Consider the following 20,585-nt stretch of genomic DNA (forward strand, 5'->3'; position numbering starts at 1 on the left):
AGATTTACTTGAAATTACTAAGCAACTAAACCTTTATTGACAGGTTGAAGCTTTGAAGTGCTACCTCAGCTAAAGAGGAACATCAAGAATCAAGCATTTTCCATGTGAAATTGTGTGCCAACTTAATTCTCTTTTCTGGATTTCAGAAAGCAGAATCTTATAGGACAGTATCTGTCAACTTCATTTATGTTTGTGACTTTAGAATCAGTACAAATAATACTCGAAGATCAGGATGTGTGTGATGGTAGAATTAGTATACTTAAGGTAGTGGATGTTAGGATCAGAGGTTAACTTGTCAATTTAGAATTAGTATATTTAGTGTAGTTTAGGACCTCAAAGTTGAGAGTCTCTCTCTCTCTCTCTGATTTCTCGGTAATTGATCTTTAATTATAATACAAGATTCGAAGTAAGCTTACTATTAATAGAAAGGGATTTCTAAAATGGCAAAAACTTCTCTTCCCATCATTTGCTTAAAAAATAGCGTACCTTATTTTAATTGCCATGACAAAGATACTCCTTCCAAATCGAGTATACGAAACGTCCTCCTTAAAAAATGAAACACATGTACATGAACAAAAGCAAGTGAAAGAACCGCCATAAAGTGCATTCTTTTCTCTCGTTTTCTACTTAGATAAATCTTATTAATTTAGAATCATCAGAAAGCATTTATGTTTTGATGCTTGCAAAATGGCAAGATGTGATAATGGTGGACAATGAATGGAAGAGAGAAAGAGGGAGAGCCCTTGTGTCAAGGATAATAAAGAAGGGGTGGTCTCTAGCTGTGAGACACAAGTAGCAAGTGGTTATAGTGGTTATGGGAGGGAGAAGGAGGGCGAGTTAGTAAAGCATGAGAGAATAATTAGTGATGAATCGACTAGTGTTAGTTGGGAAGGTTAAAGGGGATGCAATTTAAACATTCTATAAACTAATAGCTGTAATATTCTGTGGATCCACTATGAGATTGACATGACGTGATGATCCATTTATGTCTCTTGTCACAATGCTAGATGTTTTAGGTAAGTTTCGATGAGAAAACTATATTATCATCTACCTAATCATCAGCTTCTAATCATGTTTATCTAATCTCCTCGTTGCGGATCGACGCAGAACAGTCATTCAATTTTCCAGGGAAAAACGGAGCAATTACAGAACATAAAAAAGCATCAGATTTTGAGAAGTAGATGATCATTATTGCCCAGCAGATGCAATAGAAGAAAAAACAAAATGCAGAGAAATTGAGATGCATTTACATTGCCTCCTAACTGCAAACATAGAGGTCCAATTCCAAATCCAGAAACATTAATACGAACTAATTTTTCGTGCATGCAGATTTCATTCCCCGAGAAACAAATATGAAATTTGCAAGCTCAACTGACCTTGAAGTTGCAGAGCATGAGCTGCCAGGAAGCATTGGATGCATTTCCTTTTGCTTTTCTTAAATCTTATACCCTTTTGATCTTTAAAAAGTAACTCATAAACTAAGAAAAAAAGAATTAGAATTCATTCTTTATTGCAGCAGATAGAGGGGCAGCGTGATGTAAATTGGACATGCAATAACCGACAGATTTCTAAGCAACAGATAATTAAAGAAAAAGAATGCAGCTGAATTCATGGAGAGGAACACAAGCACATACAAATGTAGATGATGATGATTAAGGCACTTGATTGCTAGTTTTCAGTATCAATTCAAAACACAAACTAAGGTCCCGAGAATGTTGTTGTGAAACTCTTTACTGAAATCAACGCGAGGCGAGTTCAAGTTATAAGTTCAATTCGTTGGATGGAGCTAAAATGGCCACGAAGATTGATAGATTAATGCGGATTGTAACATAAAAAAAATGAAGGTTGGAGTGCCAAACAGCAGCGTTTAGATGAAGAGCGAGGAGAGGGGAAGCAGCTCAAACCAGTATGAAGCCAATATTTTGAACACTAATTTGGCATCGCCGAGCAAAGTGAGCAACTACTGAAGGTGCTGCGGATGATGGTTGCGCTGTTGCACTAAGGATTGTTGCTCCTGCTTGGGATGTGGAGAAGATGGGGGCGGCGGGGGAGGAGGCTGTTGCGGCTGCTTTCTCGCCGTTGCGTGCTTGTTGTTGTGCATCCACACCTTCAAGACTTGTCTCCTCACTCCAATCTCCGAGCAGAATTGCTGCACCATGGCGTCGTCTTGCCGCTGGATACGCCACCCGATTCGCTCCGCGAAAGCCAGCATCTTGTCCTTCTGCTCCGCCGTGAACTTGGTCCGGAACCGCTTCCTCGGCATAGCGACGGCGGCAAAGGTCGTGGGGGTCCCTGTGCGCATTTTTTCCTCGCTCGATGACTCGGTGGTGGTGCCTCCGCTCCCGCTAGGGTTGTTTCCGCCGCCGAAGTGGACGAAGCCAGGCATGCCGGCCGCTGGGGATGGGCTGGTGGAGAACCCACTGAACTGGAACTTCTGGTGGTGCGAGGGCGGCGGCGGAGGCGGGAGCAAGAGGGGTAGCCGCGTCGCACCGCCATGGTAGTACGAGCTCCCGCTGCCGTCCGGTTCCCGACGGTGGAAGCTACGGTGGCAGCCGCATGCCGCGCACTTGAGCGCGTCCGCTGTCTCGGGCTCGCCATCAGGCATGAACTCGCCGCAGCCATCAAGAACGTGGCCCCCGAGCGCCGCCGCGTGGTTGCGGAGGCACTCCTTGTACCTCACCAAGACATCCGTTTCAACGGCTCCAGCGGAAGTCTTCGCCTTTGAGTTGGTCGTCGCGGCTACACCAGAAACCCCCGGAGGCGGCGGCGAGTTGGAGATGGAAGATTGATCCGTGTTCTTCGCGACAGACTGTGAAGGGTGATCGATGACGGTGGGAGCCGTTTCAAGAGCAGATGGCGGCAACGGCGGCGGCGTCTGAGCATGGCTAAAGTTGTTCCCATTTCTCAACCCTACTCCTCCTCCGCCACCGCCTCCTGCTGCCCTGGGCGCAACAAGAGAAGAAGAGGAGGAAAGAGTCGGCTTAGAGAAGGCGGATCCTCCTCTGACCAAAGAAGGATTGTAAGCGGTAGAAGAAGAGGAAGCGATCCCAATCTCATTCGGATTGTGCCTAAACTCCATCAAAATCTCAACTTTCTACAAAACGACCCCCCGGCGAGCTTCGACCACCTCCCGCCTACAACACGCAGCCACCGCCCCCTCTCAACTCAGATCTCGATCGGCATGTAGGACTAAATCAACTCCGCGCCGGGGCAATCGAATCCAGCTCTTCCTGCACTGACTAAAAAGCAAGCAAAAAAATGCGAGATGAGAGGGACTAAACGAGCAAGTGCAACACTAAAAGCGGCAGCGACTGGAACCTCACGGCGCGTGAATAATTGCTGGCTCGACCAAAAGAAGAGCTAGAGCGAGCTACAGAGACCGCAGCAACAGCGAGGAGTGAGTAGTGGGCGTGGCGTGGGATACGGTGTGCATGGTGATGGTCTCCTAACTCCCCTTCTGTTCGCGAAAAGGGGAAAGGTGTGAAGAAACCCCGTTGCTTATCCTTGGCTCATCCATTCAAAGAGACGATACGAGACGATACGAGACGATCAGGAAGGAGAGGAGAAGAGAAGAGAAGAGAAGAGAATTGGGAACAACCGACAAGGTTACGCTTCGCCCCTCCCACGCCCTGCACCCTGGTCCAACCCCTCAATAATTAACGCTGCAAACTGGTGCTGCTGTCATTTATTATTCCTGCAGAGATTTGTATCAGTCATCACGCATCGCCTACGTGTGTGGTCTCTGCTGCTTTCACGTCCACCACAGCTGTAACCCTCTACCTCGACCCTCCTCACTTACTGCTGCTCTTCCTCCTCCTTTCTTTCATCTACTCCATTCCAGCAATTGAATCAACCAACCCTCACGAGGAAGATGTGTGTCTGTGTCTGGGAGCTGCGCCTGCGACGGACGGGGCCCTACGGGCAACCCTTCGTTGTTGCGGTGTCAGACTCTTTACCCTTCTTTCAACCTCTCTTTGATTCAACTCTTTGAAATTTAGTTTTCTCCTTCCTCTCCTCCTTCTCACATACGCAAAGATTAAATCAACAGCGATCGCAGGGAGAGTGAAGCGATTGGCTGTCCTCTGCAAGCTAATTCATTTATTGATGCGGTAGTGGAAGGCTTTAATTTCCCGCTGCTCCTGTTCGTGCTTCATCAACGAGCCATCACCCCTTGAATGCTTTCTCCAGCAAAACAGCTTGAATTTTGACTGGAATTTTTCCAGACAACTCTTCCCGCGAGATACTTATTTACTAGAGCGTTTTATACCTTGCGTAAACCGACTTGCTCGTGCAAAAATATATATAAATAAAAGATAATCACTCTAATTAAAGGCCCAAAGTTTATAGGTCTTTTCTATAAACATTGTGCCGTGCTCGACAATCTCTTCTTTAATTTGTTTGTTCTCGTAATTCAGGTCAAAATTTAAGCTATCCAACAAAAAACATTATTATCCTGGATGAGGCCTTCAAAGAAGCTTCCATCTATATCTCTTCTTCAAACTCGCAAATTGATGGCCATGTAATTTTAGAGAACGGGATAATTAAAATCATTTTAAAATGAAATAAATGTTTCATGAGCTTCCATTATAATAAGCTTGAATAGTGTTTTTTTCCCAATGTCTTTAATGGTTCAAATGATTTGATTTGAACTTCCATTATAATAGCTTAACGATGAATAATGCCCTATTGTCAACTTTGAATATATTTTATGTGTAGTTTCGGGTGTGAAGTCGCAAATTAGAAAGCATTGCCTACGACTTATTCATCTGATTTACAAATGCTTTCCTTAATTGCACCAAAAATTAAAGTTAACCAAATTAATTAAAACATAGAAGTATTATTAACGATCCATATGAAAGTATCTTATATTTTTAAAAAAAATCATTCATCTCCAACTTACAAGTTAAACAATGTTTAAATTAAAACATCTTTGGAGTTAATCTTACAATTTGCACTTACTGTGATCTAAACTCAACTTTAATCAGGATAGATACTTTTATGAGTCAACTAATATAAGTCAAAATGTGGTCAAAAGTTGAGACATTGAATGCGTCCCTCCGATCCATAGATAGTGGTGTACATGGGGACGCATGAGGCAGCATTTCTATTGTCTGAGTGGACTCATCAATGCTCTTCAATTTCTTCATTGGATCCTACAAATTTCCTTCAAAACTCTACAGTGACTGTACTTGAGATCAAGTGATAGTCTAACTTCCTGAGAACTTTGGGTAGTTCCTTATTGAGTTAGTTTTTATCGGGTCGGTAGTTAATCAGATCAACAACGGACCAACCGACGTTGCTTCTCCTAAATCAGATTGACAACGGACCTACCACGTGGTCAATGTTCCTTCTATGTCATCTCAAGTAGCATAAGGTTGATCATCAGATAAATCAAGGAAGCACAGATGGAAAATGACGTGACAATCTAACACCACGAGTAGTTTGAGCATCAAACCTTCGTTGAATGAGTATTCTGCCTTATCGTTTACCATTGCATCGTGTCTCAAGGATGCCTAATACACCCTAAACTTAAAATTTGAACATTTTAGTTTGCTCTAAGTGTATTGTATGATGATGATGATGATGATGATGATTATTATTGACTTAGTTTATTCAAAAGTACCCTTTATAATTAAATATATTTTTAAAAAAGTTTAATATTTTTCAGCGTGTAATCATATTGGTGAAGCCCGAAGCCATAAAGAGACAATTTCCCGCCGGAGAACGGGTGGGGACCGCCTCGACCCAAGTGGCGGTCGCCATCAACCAATATCATAAAGAAAATTTCGGCTCGGGATTCGATCGCAATCTAATCCTTTCCATAACAAATCGATTAGATTCTAATTTAATCTAATCCCGCCATTTTGGTTTAATTTAGTAGATTAACTAACACTTTGGTCGAGCGGGCAAACGCAATGTGGCACACGTGGGATTAATTACGCCTGCTCCACTGTTAGGTACTAACTCAATAGTTAATGAATGCAATTAACGTCGAGCGGAGGAGTTGCTTATAATTAAATAATTAATTAGAGGGGACGCTCTCTTTCTTAAATAAAAAAAAAACGTTTTTATATATAATCTTTGAAAATTACTACGTTATTTATTAGAAATATAAACAAAGTACGGAATTTCTTTAAAAGTGCGTCGGATATCAGTAGAAAAAACAATGGAGCATCCTCTTAATTATTAAACCCCCAAAATAGAGACGCTAATTAAATTAGTCTTTAGTAAGCAATTGTCGGGCAAAGTTAGTCGACCACGTCTCCAGCATTAAGGTGCTTGTCGCATGGCACACACGTGGACCGCCCCCAGCCGCTGGTGCCTTCTTTCCTTTCCTCAAACTTCGTACTATTAGATTAATCTCTCTCTCTCTTTTTTGTTTTTTCTTTTGTAACGAGATAAAACAGTTGAAAGTTTTTTTATTAGAAAAATAAGGTGAGGACATTTTACATTAATGACAGGATCATTATTTGATAATTATTCTTGTTAATCATCACGATCCTTATTAAATACCAGTTTGTGCAGTTTAAAAAGTGTTAATAAAGCTATCCTAACAGGGATGAAGGCTGGATGACAAGACTTGAGAGTTGACATTTTGACTCGTACAATGAATACTTCGCCGGTCTCTCTGCCTTTGAACTTGGCAAGTCCTTTTCGCACCGCGTTCTATGCGCTTACTTTTTTTTTAATTACACAAAGCCCATTACCCACCGCTAACAATCACTTCGTGGCAGGGCACTATTGGTAGCCACTCACCTTAATGATTTATAAGTGCTGTCTTACTGTAACCAAAGTGGTTAATGTTTTCACAGTTTGTTCATTATCAATACCAATTCCCTTAATCACTATATCAAAATATAATATTATAATAATATGTAATCCGATCTAAAAATTACAAAGACAACGTGCTAGTTAACTTAAGGATTGATGGGTAGAAAACTATTTACTCCATGAAATAATTTTCTCTCGCCCCTAATATATGGAGACGATTAAATAAAACGTCAGTGCCTAAAATATAGAGGAGTTCCTGATTAAGATCCTCCGATATTTGAGTTAATTCCAATTTAGACGGGTGGATGAAAAATAATAGAAAATGTACATGCAATAATAAGTTGTTGATGTTCAGATAACGTATCTTATTAACGGATAGAACTCTCCTTTTATATACCACCTCTGATAACATATATAATCATGTGGTGAAAAAATATGTCAAAGATCATTAGGTAAAGGAGAGTACACAACTTAAATAATATGTAATAATTGTTCGAAGAATCTTCCATTAACTCATATGTATATTTTTTTTGTCGTTTATAGTTCATGTCATTGTTGAGACAATTGAAAGAATATGTTATCATAAGTGGTCAGCTGATGGAGAACATAATAACCCATTAAGAAGGTTCCAGAAGAATATATTTTTTGACAAATTGTTAGGATACCTTTAGAATATTATTTTCCAAATGCATCTCGGCCGAAAGTTGGCCAAACCGAGCGCCCCTTGAAACGAAGGCTGAATGAAAACCTGAGTTTTATAAGACTGGCCGATATTCTGTACTGCTCTACTATACCTACGTGGTTATGTTGAAGCTCTGAATGAGTTACTGCTCGATTATACCTACGTGGTTATGTTGAAGCTCTGAATGAGTTACTGCTCGATTTTTGCTGTATTGCTCTGCCATATCTGTGTGGTCATATTGGAGCTTTGAAAGAGTTACTGCTTGGTTCTTGTTGTAGTTCTCTGTCGTACCTACATGGGCATATTAGAGCTTTGTGTGAGATATCCTTCGATTTTCAGGGTCACTCAGCTATATAAAAAGTAAGTTGTATTTATAGAAAGCAAGCTATATATTTTTAATTATTTAAAATATTTTAATTTAGGTAATCTAGAATATGTTGTAATATTGTTTCTTGTAAGATAAGAAAATCTTTTGTATATGTACCCATTTTATGGGATGAATCTAAAATAGATTGAAGTATTATTCTCTACAAGATATATAATGTCATAGAAATAAGTTTCTTGAGTCAGTCCGAATGACCTTGTGATCGTCCTATCTTAATTTTAACTTATATCTCATCTTGATATTGACTATTATATCATCTTTTTGATTTGTTCCTTACATCCTGTATCAATATTAATTTTAATATTTACATAACTTTGAAGTGGTGTTCTTCTTTAAAATTTAACACAATGATATTTTTTTAATACAATATGAATCGAAGCCATTTAGTGTCTATGATAATCTCTATTTTCCGCGACTTCTTCTGATCTAATTCATCTTCCTCACGAACTCAGCAGACAAACGAGTTCAAACCATATCTAAATCTACAGCGTTTTAATGTATTCAGTGGTCGTCTTATCGTACAGTACTTGGCGTATTATCATTACTGCAAGAAACAAAAACAATAGTTTAAGTACCATCCAAGTCGTTTTTGCACGTTGAGAACTCTTCTGCTCGATGATCTCTGCGAATCAGCAGTTGACAGAAGGCACTAAATCAATCAGAATTGACAGTTCATCCAAAGACAGCAGTTCGCTGAATGACAACCAATTCACACCTCACAGATTCATCATGATCAATATCTCAACATCTCACTGAAAAAAACATGCACAAACAATAATTGATCCAAACGCAAAGACAGGGAGACATGTAAAAACTTGCACAACTTGCAGCCACACACGGAAACCTTTTGTTTTCTTAAACAAAAAAACAAACATGAATCGAAGGAAACTGTTTTTGCTTCAGTAAGTGAGATTGGGTCTGTTTCGGGTGGCCCCAAAGTCCTTTCCTTGTTGCTGATCTCACGGCATTAGCATTTTATCAGACCAATGTGATGTACTGCAAAGAGTGTACGCAACAATAACAAACTATATATTCAAATATTTGTGATTGGCTACGTGTACCTTTCAATCATCCAAATTCTCCCAATTCAGAGTTCCTAGCTGTATACTTTTTTGCCGTTCTAACATTAATCAGACTTATTCACTGATATAAGCACAACAGTTCTCAAGTAAATTCAGTGAACTAATATGAAAACCAGAATTCAATAACTGTTGTAAGTTATCTTTTGGAAAGGTCAACAAAGAATTTGTTTCTTCAAGAAGATGGTCACAGGATCACATAGATGATGGAAACAACCTAATGCTACGCAGAAAAAGTATATATATAAATGGGAGTCGCCATTCTTTTAGATCCATAGATGCTATAATTAATGTGGGGCACTATGTCATCTTCGTGGTATTCTTAATGATGAGAAGAACAGTCCCATGACTTTTTATAAGCGTTTTGGATACCCGTACCGTCATGTCTGGGAAAGAAAGAAGCATTACATAGATACAAGACTCGTCGGCTATATTTCATAAACTCTTACAATAGAACTGTCTATTGATTTATTCCAGGGATCATAGATCGGTCAAACCAGGTCAAATAAATAAGTTTTTCTTGGTATCATTTTGACGAACAGCAGAATTGCAATATTGACAATAATTCTCCAGAACAAAAAAACTTACGCAGAGTACAAGCAGTGTAGTACTGTGCTGAAGTATCAATGAACTACCATGTCATCCTAAGCACAACTAATTAACACATTTTGTATTGTTCACAATTCACAAATAGTCGAGTAAAACCACAGATCAGTGGGGATGGAGCATAATCTAGTTAACAAAGTAAGCACAAAGTCAGCTAAGCTGAGTTGTTTAGGCAAAACCAGTAAGATGTATGCTCCAAATGCATCATTTTGTATAAACACAAGATTTCAAGTTCTGTGCAGCTTCTTTCCCAAGTATGGTCGTTTTCATTTATCCACCATCTTTCCCTTCCCTCATCCAAGTACATAAATCTTGTTGATTTTCTTCCTTCCTCTTCTGTCTCTCTCTCCTTCTCCTTCCCCTCCCTTTGTGTGAATATTGATTAGTCCATTGCTGTATGTTAGCTGAAGCGGTTTAAACAAAGTAAAGAAAAGAAAGTATATCTGATAATCTGAAATCCTTTCATTGTTAACCAGCAAAAATGACAATAAAAAGGTAAAAATATACCAATGAAGGATATTAAATTCCATGATTAATGGTAAATTAGTAAACCAAAACTTAGTTAATTTTATATCATCGACTGTGGCGGCAGCAAAATGTCGTAATATTGCCGACGATTCTATCGGGCTTTTAATCAAACACTTGGAATTCTTGCGCATTTCTAGCTAATTGTATTGGGAAAGGCCGGGCCGATCTCGGACCGAAAACTGCCCGGGAGGTTCGATGTTGAATTGCCACGACAGGTACGGCGCTTCCGCGCTGTCATCCACGTCATCGTACAAGGTCAGCGATGAGCTGCTCTTGATGGCGGACGAAGCGTAGCAGCTCCACGGTGGCTGGTGCTGCCGGTCGTGGTAACCAAACTCTCCGGTCACCGGCGACGACGAATGTTGCGCCGTGGACCCCGCCGCACGGCGCTCTTCCTTCTTGAAGCGAATGCCGCAGGCGTTGCACAATGACTGCGCCGAATCAAACCAATGAGGCAAATGTTAGTTATTTGATAAATAAGATCCATTGGCAAAATGCAAGCTTGCGTTGAGCGTTGTGACTGATTACTTTTGGTCCACGCGGTCCATTTCTCCACAGCGGCGTCGAGGTGGTGTCGCAGTTGGCGCACCGCCGGGCGAAGAGCTGCGGGTCGCCGCCCAAAGCCGACCCTCCACCGTTCGGCGCATTCGAGCCCATGGAGGAGTTCTTGGACCGAGACCGGATATCCCACACGCACGACGATGGCCGTTGGATCTTAGCAGAGGATTCCGATGTCTTGTGCTCTGTTTGACGCGTGGAAGGGGTGCCCAGCGAAAGGGTACAGTCCACCGACGACGGCGAAGAGCAGACGGAATACTCGTCCGAGTCACAGCCTTCTTGCATGAACTGCCGCGTCGTAGTGACCGGGTAAAGAAAAGAGGAGGCGGCACCGCCACCGCCACCGCCACCACCGTAGACGAACCCGCAAGAGCAGGGGTACACGCTGCTCTGATGTTCGCACTGGTGCAGCATAGCTCGGGGAATGAAGAAAGAAAGAGCTAATAAATCGGAAACAGAGGGGATGGGGAATATTGAAGCAGCAGAATGTAGGAGCTCTTTTTAAAACGGAACAGAGCACGCAGTTCTACGCCTGCGAGGAAGACTAGCATCGGGATGGAAAAAGTGAAGAAAATAACTTAATTAATGGTGCTTGTTTTTAATAGGAAAAACACACTGTATAGAATGCTGCCTATGATCATGCTTTGGGCATAAATTATATAAGAGCATGAGGGATCCTCCTCCGGGAGTGTGAGCGCTTCAATTTGCGTCGCCTGCTCCTCGTCACTCACAGTGAGCGGGTGGATGGCTGCCTCGGGGCTTGAGAGCGGGCAAGAGATCAGAGTGAAGGAAGTTGGCGTTGTGCGTCGCTGCCGCTTGCTCTGCTCTGCGCTGCTTCTTCTGATGCGAACACTGCCAGAACAACGACGTATGCGCAGGGTTGGCTGTACGCCAGAACAAGGCGATGTGTGATGACACGGCGGTGGTGTCACAGTCTTAAGAGGCGGAGGCGGAGGCGCAGCAAACCATGGGCATGCCGGTCAGAGGCGACAGATCGCGTTGGTCATCGGGCGGTCAAATGAGGAGGAGGCCACGTGACTCGCAGAACACTCTTCCACGCATGGAATGCAATGCAATCTAATCTAGCACTAGGCACGTGATCGTCCCTGCCCCTCACGTGACGCTCTACGTCGGAAATATGCACAGAAAATAAAGAAAATGGAAAAAAGGCGAAAATACAAAAAGAAGAGATAATAAACGAGAATAAATTCAAATCTTTGCTGCGTTTTTTGACACGCTGCCAATCATTCTTACGTTCCATTCGCTGTGAGTCTCTACGTGGAGCCATGGAGGCATCTTTTGGAAAGCGGAGAAGGTCAGGAGAGAAATGATCGCTCGCTGCGGCATCATGCCATCATCCTAGGCGGAGCCTACCGAATCCAATCGTCGTGAACTACTACGAGCGTTGCGGCGGACCCGAGAAAGCTAAGGGAGCTTGGAAGCGAGCAAAAGAGAGCGACCGAAGTCGCCGATTCGAGCATCATCATCCCCGTCGCGCTGTCGCGCCTCGAGGACGGAGTTCCCTCGCTTTCTTGACCACAGGCCACTGTGGACGACTGTACACGCGGCGGTCGCAGGCGCGCCATGTGTGTGACGTCGTCGCGAGATGGTATTGGCTGTGATGTGATAAGACGGTTTGGGATGGATGGGCGCCAACTGGCGCCGTTGCTTTTTTAAGGAATAGGAGTTACGTGGCAGTAGATTTTCCTAGCGAGATGTGACTGGTCGTGTGAGGTGGATGGTTGTCCCGGGCATGGTGGTGGCCGCGAAGACCGTCGCCGTCTTTTAACGCCGGCGACGCTGAGCCGGCATTGACCGACACCTCGGACCGCGGGGATCTTGGAGCTCGCTTCCGCCGGAGGCAAGCTAGGAGGCGGTGGGTCCCACGTGGTTAAATCGTTTAACGTCCCTTGGACAAGTGACCCGAATTGTCTCCTGCCATTTTCGTTTGTTTTTCTCACTTGTCTTCTCTCCCGATCAATCTGTCTAACACCAAATTTAGTCCTACGTCGATCTCAAGCTCGGTCCGGCACAGCCCAGCCCAGCCCAGCCCAGTCTAAATTTAACAATTTCTCTTCTCGGTGTGATTGCGCTCACTGTAGGCATTGGTTGCCTTATCCAATATCCTGATTCCGTTGGTCGTCGTCAGCTCCATTTATCCTCAATGCATTCGAGACTCAACTTCCTTCGCCGGTTCCCATCTGGGAAAGGGAGTTCGGTGCCGCAGAGAGAACGATCGCTACGATGGTTGACATATCGGGAAGGCAGCTCGGCGCAGCAGAGAGAAGGATCGCTAACATCGCCAATCACCTATCACCTCCGCCTTCCACTTCACCCCTGCCTTCGATTGTCCGTCAAGCGACCGCTTCAACGGGCGACAGTTACCATAGAGTCCATGGTCAGGTGCCGACGCGAGAAACGACGTGGAGACCGGCCTGCGACGAGTCCGGAAAGGAGTACATCGACATTCTGTATGAAAAAGCGGTGGGCGAAGGGATTGCGAAGGTAACATCTTTACCGAGTTCATTTCTGAATTTTGATGTTCCTAAGTTCCTAGATATCTTTTCTATTGGGGAAAGTACTCGGGAACGTTTTCTTTCCAAAAGACTCAAATAGGTCTAGTTTGTTGAACAAGAGATAATGCAATTTCTTACTGAAAAATTCTCCTTACGGGAAGATAGTCATGGTTTTCCAATTCTTTTCGTCTGTAAAATGATTTATATTCTTCTGTAGTTTCTTGTTTGCTTTGAACCAGTATGTTCAGAATGAGTATATATATTGGCTTCAATATTGTAACTCATTTTAAGCGTTCCTCTTACTGCTGCAGATCACAATCAATCGTCCTGAAAGAAGGAATGCTTTTAGGCCAAATACTATCAAAGAACTTATTCGGGCGTTTAATGATGCGAGGGATGACAGCTCTATTGGTGTCATCATTCTTACTGGAAAGGTACGCTGTAGATGTGAAATGAAAGCCATTTAAGTCGATTATTTGCTTCTAATACGACTTGGCTATTGAAATGAAATTTACCATTTATGATGTATCATTGACCCACATATAGAAAGATATGGGGAGAAAGAAATCCCAAAAAAATTACTCTCTATTGTGGATTGTGAAGAGACATATCTTAAAATTAATTTACTCTTTCTTGCATTTTGTTTTACTTCTTGTATTTTGCTTTAAATAGGGAACCAAAGCTTTCTGTAGTGGTGGTGACCAGGCACTAAGAGGTCCTGATGGTTATGCTGATTTTGAAAATTTTGGCCGTCTTAATGTGTTGGATCTCCAGGTGAATGTTTTTTCTTTATCTGTTGGATGAGTTGTACACCTTAATGCTAACAAATGTTTAGATGCCACGGCTCTTCCATACATGTATATAATGCGCCTGTAAATTTTTGGGTATAAGTTAGAACTGTAGGTATAAGAGAACCACTTAAGCATGTTGATATTGTTTGGAAACTAATGCTTCATGAAAACTAAGTATGTGCCTCTTTCATGATTCTGTATACCATGTTTGTTCTTAAATGTGAATCTTGTAAGCCTAACTTTTCTCTTGTTTCTTTGTTTTGTAAGTTTATAGTTGGTTCCGCTCTGTTCATTTATGGTAAATCCTAGAGTGTAATTTATCCTTGTTCAGATACTGGCTTGAATGTACAACATGCTTGAGAAAAGAGTAGTTGCTACTTGGCTTCTTTGAAATCTAAGTACGTAGTTTCTAGTGTCTTACTGATAAGAAAAATAGACGAATCAAGGACACAAGGAGGATAAAAATAAATTTTTCACACACTTTCATTGATCATTACATATCCTATTTATAGGCTAATACATCACATATTAAAAAACCCACTAACTCCACTAATACCACAACATTAACCACTATCCTCCACCACTAACTCAACTTGCCAACTCATTGACCCACTAACACCACATTACAACCATTACCCTATTATTTCTCTCCACTAACTCAATTAAAACATGCCCACTAACACACTCCCTTAAACTGATATTCCAAATATAATAATCAGTTTAAAAAGAGTCAAACTTTTAAACTCCATGTAGAAACACCAAGTAGCTTTTTGAGCTTTTGAAATGTAGCAAATTTGAGAGGCTTGGTTAGTATAACAGCAATTTGATCCTCGCTTATGCAGTAAACAAGATTAATGACTTCATCATTTGTGAGATTTCTCAGGAAATGATACCTCACATCTATGTGTTTATTTCGACCATGTAGCACTGGATTTTTAGAAAGTTTTATTGTCGAATTGTTGTCACAATAAATTTGAATAGGTTCATCCTCTTTGAAATATAATTCTATAAGAATCTTCTTTAGCCAAATAGCTTGACAAGCACAAGATGTTGCAGTAACAAACTCAGCTTCCGTGGATGATAATGTAACGATTGATTATTTTTTCGAAGATCATGAAATAGCTCCTGTACCCAACATGAAAATGTACCCGATGTACCTTTTCGATCATCTAGATCTCCTGCATAATCACTGTCTGTAAAACCAAATAGATCTGACTTTTCTCCCTTTTTATAGAGCAACCCAAACTCTTTAGTACCTTGCAAGTACCGAAAAATTCTCTTTGCAACTAAGAGATGCATTTCTGTAGCACAATCCATATATCTATTAATCATACTTACAGCATGCATAATATCAGGTCTCGTCGCTATCAGATACATTAAACTCCCCACTATCTGTTTATAAAGTGTGGCATCAACCTTCTTTTCTCCTGTATCTTTATGTAACTTCACTCCAAACTCAGAAGGAGTATTTGCAGGATTGCAATCTTTCATTTGAAACCTGTCCAGAATTTCTTACACATATCTTTTTTGAGAGATAAAAATTCCAATAGAAGCTTGCACCACTTCAATACTAAGGAAATAATGCATCATACCAAGATCAGACATTTCAAATTATTTCATCATAGATTTTTAAAAATTTCCAAATATAGATGTATTATTTCCAGTGTAGATTAAGTCATCTACATATAAACAAACTATCAATATTTTCCCTCCATCATCAATCTTAATAAAAAGAGTATGTTCATAAGAGCATTTTTGAAAGTCTTCCTTCAAAAAATAAGTTTCTATACGATTATACCAAGCTCGTGGGGTTTGTTTTAATCCATATAGAGCTTTCTTTAATCTATAAACTTTATGCTCATTACCAAATTTCACATTAATTGATTTTCTGCTCATGTACCAAAAATGAACCTTGTAATTCATAAATTGAATGTAGACTTACATCATTTGTTGCTTCAATGGCACAGACAACAAAATTAAATTTTGGTGTCACAGATCGAAGAATTTTTTCGACAATGAGAACATCCTCCGTCTTGTCGCCAAGGATCCGCATTTTGTTGATGATTGCCATCGTTCTTGAAAAATAATCTGAAACTGATTCTCCTTATTTCATTCGGAGCATTTCGAACTTCGAACGAAGTGCTTGAAGCTGCTGCCTCTTAGCTCTTGTCGTACCTTGGTATTTCTTTTTCATAGAATCCCATATATATTTGGCAGTATCCTTGCATATAATGGTTTCCAAGATTGAGCGATCAATAGCTTGGAAGAGATAATTCTTTGCTTTAAGATCTTTCAATTGCGCATCTGTTAGCGCAACACCTTCTATCGGTTCTGCTACTCCAGAAATCACAACCGTCCAATATTCTTTGGATCTTAAAAAATTCTCCATAAGTATGCTCCAATGGTCATAGTGACCATCAAATCGAGAAATGACAAGTTGTACAAAACTTTCAGAAGACATAACTCTCTTCGAAACCTCGCTCTGATACCACTGATAAGAAAAATAGACGAGTCAAGGACACAAGGAGGATAAAAATAAGTTTTTCACACACTTTCATTGACCATTACATATCTTATTTATAGGCTAAATACATCACATATTAAAAAACCCACTAACTCCACTAATACCACAACATTAACCACTATCCTCCACCACTAACTCAACTTGCTAACTCATTGACCCACTAACACCACATTACAACCATTACCCTATTATTTCTCTCCACTAACTCAATTAAAACATGCCCACTAACACACTAATTTTATCAACACTTACAAGATTGATGTTACTGAGTTTCTTAGTTTGATACATGTTCCTACTTTATGAATCTGATAATTCTCACCGAGACTTGTTTATATTGCAGTGTTGCATGAAAGATTTGCTGAAAATATTGGTTATTCAGTATTCTTTGTTAAGAGTAGTGCTAGCTCATTCGCAACTTTTTTCAGGTACAAATACGTCGGCTTCCTAAACCAGTAATAGCAATGGTACACTACTTTTATGCCACTCTCCCTAAGCTTTGTTCTTCCACCTCTATATGTAGTTGTATGCTATGATTTGAAATCAGGTAGCAGGTTATGCTGTTGGTGGTGGTCACATATTACACATGGTTTGTGACTTAACTATTGCTGCTGATAATGCAATTTTTGGTCAAACTGGGCCAAAGGTACTAATTTTCTTCTTTTGTTCTTGAAGACTTCTTCATATCATTTTATCAGTTCTTGTGCAGAAGAATGCTTCTTATATCAATTGTTTCTAGTACCATACAGTTCAAAATATTGAATTTTTCATACTTTCTTTTATATTGATCAATGCATATATGTTACAGGTTGGTAGCTTTGATGCTGGTTATGGATCCTCCATCATGTCCCGTTTGGTGAGTTTTACTTTGACACTAACAACGTTCTAGAAATAAGGTTGTGTTTACTAAAGATAAAAACATGGTCATTTAATTTGGTGAATGCATCATCTTTATTCTCTTCAATTAACCTTCTTAGTTTTATAAACTGATCTCGTGTACTTGCTATATTACATTTAGATTGGGCCAAAGAAAGCACGTGAGATGTGGTTTTTGTGCCGATTCTACGATGCTTATGAAGCAGAAAAAATGGGACTCGTGAACGTAGTAGTACCTGTAAGTCTGTTAAAATAAGTCAGTTCTTCTCTCTTTAAAAAAGTCTTAAACAGATTAAGTCTTTGTTCTTATCAGTTATGTTTTCATTAAAACTACAACTATTTTCTTTCTTTAAAGCTGGAGAAATTGGAACTCGAGACACTGAAATGGTGCCGTGAGATTTTACGCAACAGTCCAACGGCAATCCGTATCTTGAAATCTGCTCTTAATGCTGTAGATGATGGCCATGCTGGTCTGCAGGTATCCAATTCTTGATGCATTTCGCAATAGAACAATGTCTATTAATTTCATCTGAAACAAGAACAATGAGAAACAATAATACACGAAACATCATCTGCTTCCCCTTAATTATCATCCTTGTTTTCTTCTTCTTAGGAGCTGGGAGGAAATGCAACGTTAGTCTTCTATGGTACTGAAGAGGCTAATGAAGGGAAGAGAGCATATATGGATCGCCGGCAACCAGATTTCTCTAAATTTCCACGAAGACCTTGATCTCACTTTCTTCGATCGTATCATCTACTTTTTAAACTCCATTTTGGACCTTTGCTTGCTCATCAATTTAGCACCTTTCTCGATATCGCATGCTAAACAAAAGACTGATGATCTGAAAATGGCGATCGAGTTCGACAAATAGCTAAGGATTCAACTTTGGCCCGCCTCCAATTCATTGTCTTCTTGGATTGTATATTCATCCACAATCATTAGGACGTGCAGGGTCAACTCAATAGTTGACATTATACTCTTTAATTGATATACCTGTAAGTTCATATGTATTAATTATTTCGGTGCAGAATTTATTTTATTGCTATCTTCTCCCGTAGTTGGGTCCAGCTTTGCCTTGTTCTAATATATACAAAGGTTCTTTGTGATAACAGAGACCAAAGAAACAGCTTCTTCTTCTTCTAGGTGTTAGCTGCAGTGATCATGTTTCAATCTTCACCAGAACTTAAATTTTCCTCCAGGTCAGTGTGGAAGCCACCTCAACTCTTTTAAGTCGATATACAAAACTCTGTTCATCTTTTTCATTTAGTCACTTAGCCGATTTCAATTATTAGAACCATATAAAACATTGGATACATTCAACTACGGGACTGCAGCTCTTCTCCCCACAGTGCCAAATTTGGAGATCCAGCTCCCAAATTACACAAACATCTCAACATCCCAATAAATTTGGCCTTGTTAAAAGAAACTGCAATCCTATACTTTGTACTACCCAGCACAGGCAAACAATGATGACTGCTCAAAAAGGCTATGAATTGATCAAAATCTTAATTTTGGATAAATTATATTTCCCGTGGCAAAGTTAATATATAATTCAATAAGTGCATTCATATTTTAGTTAAGGCATTTATTCCAATTAAGTATATTTTTACTATATATGGCTTTTAAACAAAGATGAAAGACTCTCTTAAGTTTTTTTTTCTTTAGATATCGCGATGATCGGATATTCATGACAAACGGCAATCTGTATGTTTTGTTTCGATTAATTGGGCAGGCCCCCGGACGGGCTGATTGTCAGATCCAGTCCCGACGCCGGCACCGAAGCGCCGGCGAGGTACCGCCTCCCGATGGCAGACGTCGTCCAGGGGGGGAATGACCACGTGGAGTGCCCCGGCGAGTCTTGCCGCTCGTGCACGGCGTTGGCGATCGGCGACTGCGTCGCGCTGGGCTGCTGCCCCTTTGCGGTGGTGAACGTGCTGGCGCTGGCCCTGGTGAAGTTGCCGTGGGTGGCCTCGAGAAGGTGCTTGGCGTCTCTGCGCCGGAGAAGGGCGACGATGCGGAGGAGGAGAGTGGCGGACGTCGGGGGCGCAGAGGAGAAGATGAGAGAGGCGGTGATGGTTGGGGAGGCTGGGAGGAGCTCCGGCGAGTGGAGAGAGGACGAAGGTGGGACGCCGCCTGGATTAATGGAAACAGAGGACGGGGTCTGGCTGGAGCTCTACCAGGTGGGGAACTGGGGGTTCGGCCGAGTTTCCTTCTCCGGCATTCAAAGGGAGTGGTGCTTGCGGCCGCGCAGCGGCGGCGGTGGAGGAAGTGCACCGGCGGCCACTTTTGGAACCGTCGAAGAGTTTAATTAATCGCTACGTATTCTACAAAATCGCATCGGTATCTTAGAGAGAGAGATTTGTTCGGTTGTGTTCTTGCGCATTTTAATAAAAAAAAAATACCTTTAACCTCTCTGTTTTTTCTATCCATTAACATTTTATCTCTTATATTTTAAAAAATAACATTTAATTTTTTTTACCAAAATTAAATATAATTTTTTTATAATATTAAGGGAAAAAATATATTGAATTGATATGAAAAATAATTACATATATCTTGAGGACCAACACTTTAATTATTGATGGGAATTTTATAAAATTATGAAAATCTAAAATTCTAAATTTAGATGAAAATAAAAAAAAATTAATTATTATATTTTGTATTTGAAGTTTGCACAGTTGGAACGATGAAAATATACATTTTAAATTGTTTTATTTTAGAAATTATATATAATTTATTGATTTTAATTAGTAAATAAACAGTTATGTATTAGGATCTTAAATTATATAGAATTAATTCATATATTAACAAAAAAAATAAAAATCACATAAATTATTAATAAATTTAATATAATTTATCACTGTTTAAGATAAAAATATCAAAAAGATAATAATATAATATTTTATAATTTGTTTACATTTAACTATCAAAGAGGGTTAAATATTTTTTTAAAATATAAGAAAGTAAAATACTGCTGGATAGAAAATAGAGGAAGTTTAAAGATATTTTTTTCATTAAAAAAAGCTGCGGTAACTATTAAGGAAATTATTGAAGGTTCAATTTTTTTTTAAATAAATAGAAAAATTAACTTTATAAAATCCACACTTTACCGAAACAATGATAAACATTGCCTGATATAAAATTATTACAATTATTTGTTTTTTTTTTTTGCCATATCCATTCCATTGCTAAATTATTAGTCCATCAAATTCGACAAATCCTAATTAAACAAAAACCAAAATCAAACAACATTCTAGAAAATAATCATAAC

The 20,585-nt window shown here is 40.2% G+C and overlaps 3 protein-coding genes across 7 annotated transcripts; 1 reads left to right on the forward strand and 2 right to left on the reverse strand.

Moving 5' to 3' along the window:
• Positions 1-1,646: 1,646 nt before the first annotated feature.
• On the reverse strand, positions 1,647-4,238 carry LOC122027217 (zinc-finger homeodomain protein 6-like). Of its 3 annotated transcripts, none has more exons than XM_042586140.1 (2): positions 3,324-4,238; positions 1,647-3,239 (listed from the first exon to the last, which is right to left on the reverse strand). In XM_042586140.1, exon 2 carries the CDS (start codon positions 3,077-3,079, stop codon positions 1,961-1,963), a length of 1,119 nt encoding a protein of 372 aa, XP_042442074.1. In that variant the 5' UTR covers positions 3,080-3,239; positions 3,324-4,238; the 3' UTR covers positions 1,647-1,960. The 3 variants fall into 3 exon arrangements, with proteins under 3 accessions (XP_042442074.1, XP_042442075.1, XP_042442073.1); XM_042586141.1 differs by having other exon boundaries at positions 1,647-3,235; positions 3,319-4,238; XM_042586139.1 differs by having other exon boundaries at positions 3,319-4,238.
• A 5,873-nt stretch (positions 4,239-10,111) lies between these two features.
• Positions 10,112-11,746, reverse strand: LOC122027179 (GATA transcription factor 19-like). Its single transcript, XM_042586079.1, has 2 exons — positions 10,580-11,746; positions 10,112-10,482 (listed from the first exon to the last, which is right to left on the reverse strand). Exons 1-2 carry the CDS (start codon positions 11,021-11,023, stop codon positions 10,189-10,191), a joined length of 738 nt encoding a protein of 245 aa, XP_042442013.1. The 5' UTR covers positions 11,024-11,746; the 3' UTR covers positions 10,112-10,188.
• A 982-nt stretch (positions 11,747-12,728) lies between these two features.
• Positions 12,729-19,685, forward strand: LOC122027177 (1,4-dihydroxy-2-naphthoyl-CoA synthase, peroxisomal-like). Of its 3 annotated transcripts, none has more exons than XR_006124302.1 (11): positions 12,729-13,114; positions 13,437-13,559; positions 13,798-13,899; positions 16,866-16,904; positions 16,985-17,083; positions 17,246-17,293; positions 17,456-17,551; positions 17,669-17,791; positions 17,927-18,309; positions 18,427-18,513; positions 19,047-19,685. XR_006124302.1 is itself a non-coding variant. In XM_042586078.1 (9 exons), exons 1-9 carry the CDS (start codon positions 12,854-12,856, stop codon positions 18,041-18,043), a joined length of 1,008 nt encoding a protein of 335 aa, XP_042442012.1. In that variant the 5' UTR covers positions 12,729-12,853; the 3' UTR covers positions 18,044-18,367. The 3 variants fall into 3 exon arrangements, 1 of the variants encoding a protein (XP_042442012.1); XR_006124303.1 differs by lacking the exon at positions 19,047-19,685 and adding an exon at positions 18,607-18,985; XM_042586078.1 differs by lacking the exons at positions 18,427-18,513; positions 19,047-19,685 and having other exon boundaries at positions 17,927-18,367.
• Positions 19,686-20,585: the final 900 nt, after the last annotated feature.

The sequence above is a fragment of the Zingiber officinale genome, chromosome 10A (assembly GCF_018446385.1).
Source record: "Zingiber officinale cultivar Zhangliang chromosome 10A, Zo_v1.1, whole genome shotgun sequence".
Classification (NCBI taxonomy): Eukaryota; Viridiplantae; Streptophyta; class Magnoliopsida; order Zingiberales; family Zingiberaceae; genus Zingiber; species Zingiber officinale.

What these genes read in the sequence shown, in the direction of transcription:
- LOC122027217 (XM_042586140.1), bottom strand. Translation starts at nt 3,079, where the DNA reads ATGGAGTTTAGGCACAATCCGAATGAGATTGGGATCGCTTCCTCTTCT.
- LOC122027179 (XM_042586079.1), bottom strand. Translation starts at nt 11,023, where the DNA reads ATGCTGCACCAGTGCGAACATCAGAGCAGCGTGTACCCCTGCTCTTGC. An exon ending in ATGGACCGCGTGGACCAAAA is followed by an intron (nt 10,483 to 10,579) that starts GTAATCAGTCAC and finishes GATTCGGCGCAG; the next exon opens with TCATTGTGCAACGCCTGCGG.
- LOC122027177 (XM_042586078.1), top strand. Translation starts at nt 12,854, where the DNA reads ATGGTTGACATATCGGGAAGGCAGCTCGGCGCAGCAGAGAGAAGGATC. An exon ending in TGGGCGAAGGGATTGCGAAG is followed by an intron (nt 13,115 to 13,436) that starts GTAACATCTTTA and finishes TTACTGCTGCAG; the next exon opens with ATCACAATCAATCGTCCTGA. An exon ending in TTAATGTGTTGGATCTCCAG is followed by an intron (nt 13,900 to 16,865) that starts GTGAATGTTTTT and finishes AACTTTTTTCAG; the next exon opens with GTACAAATACGTCGGCTTCC.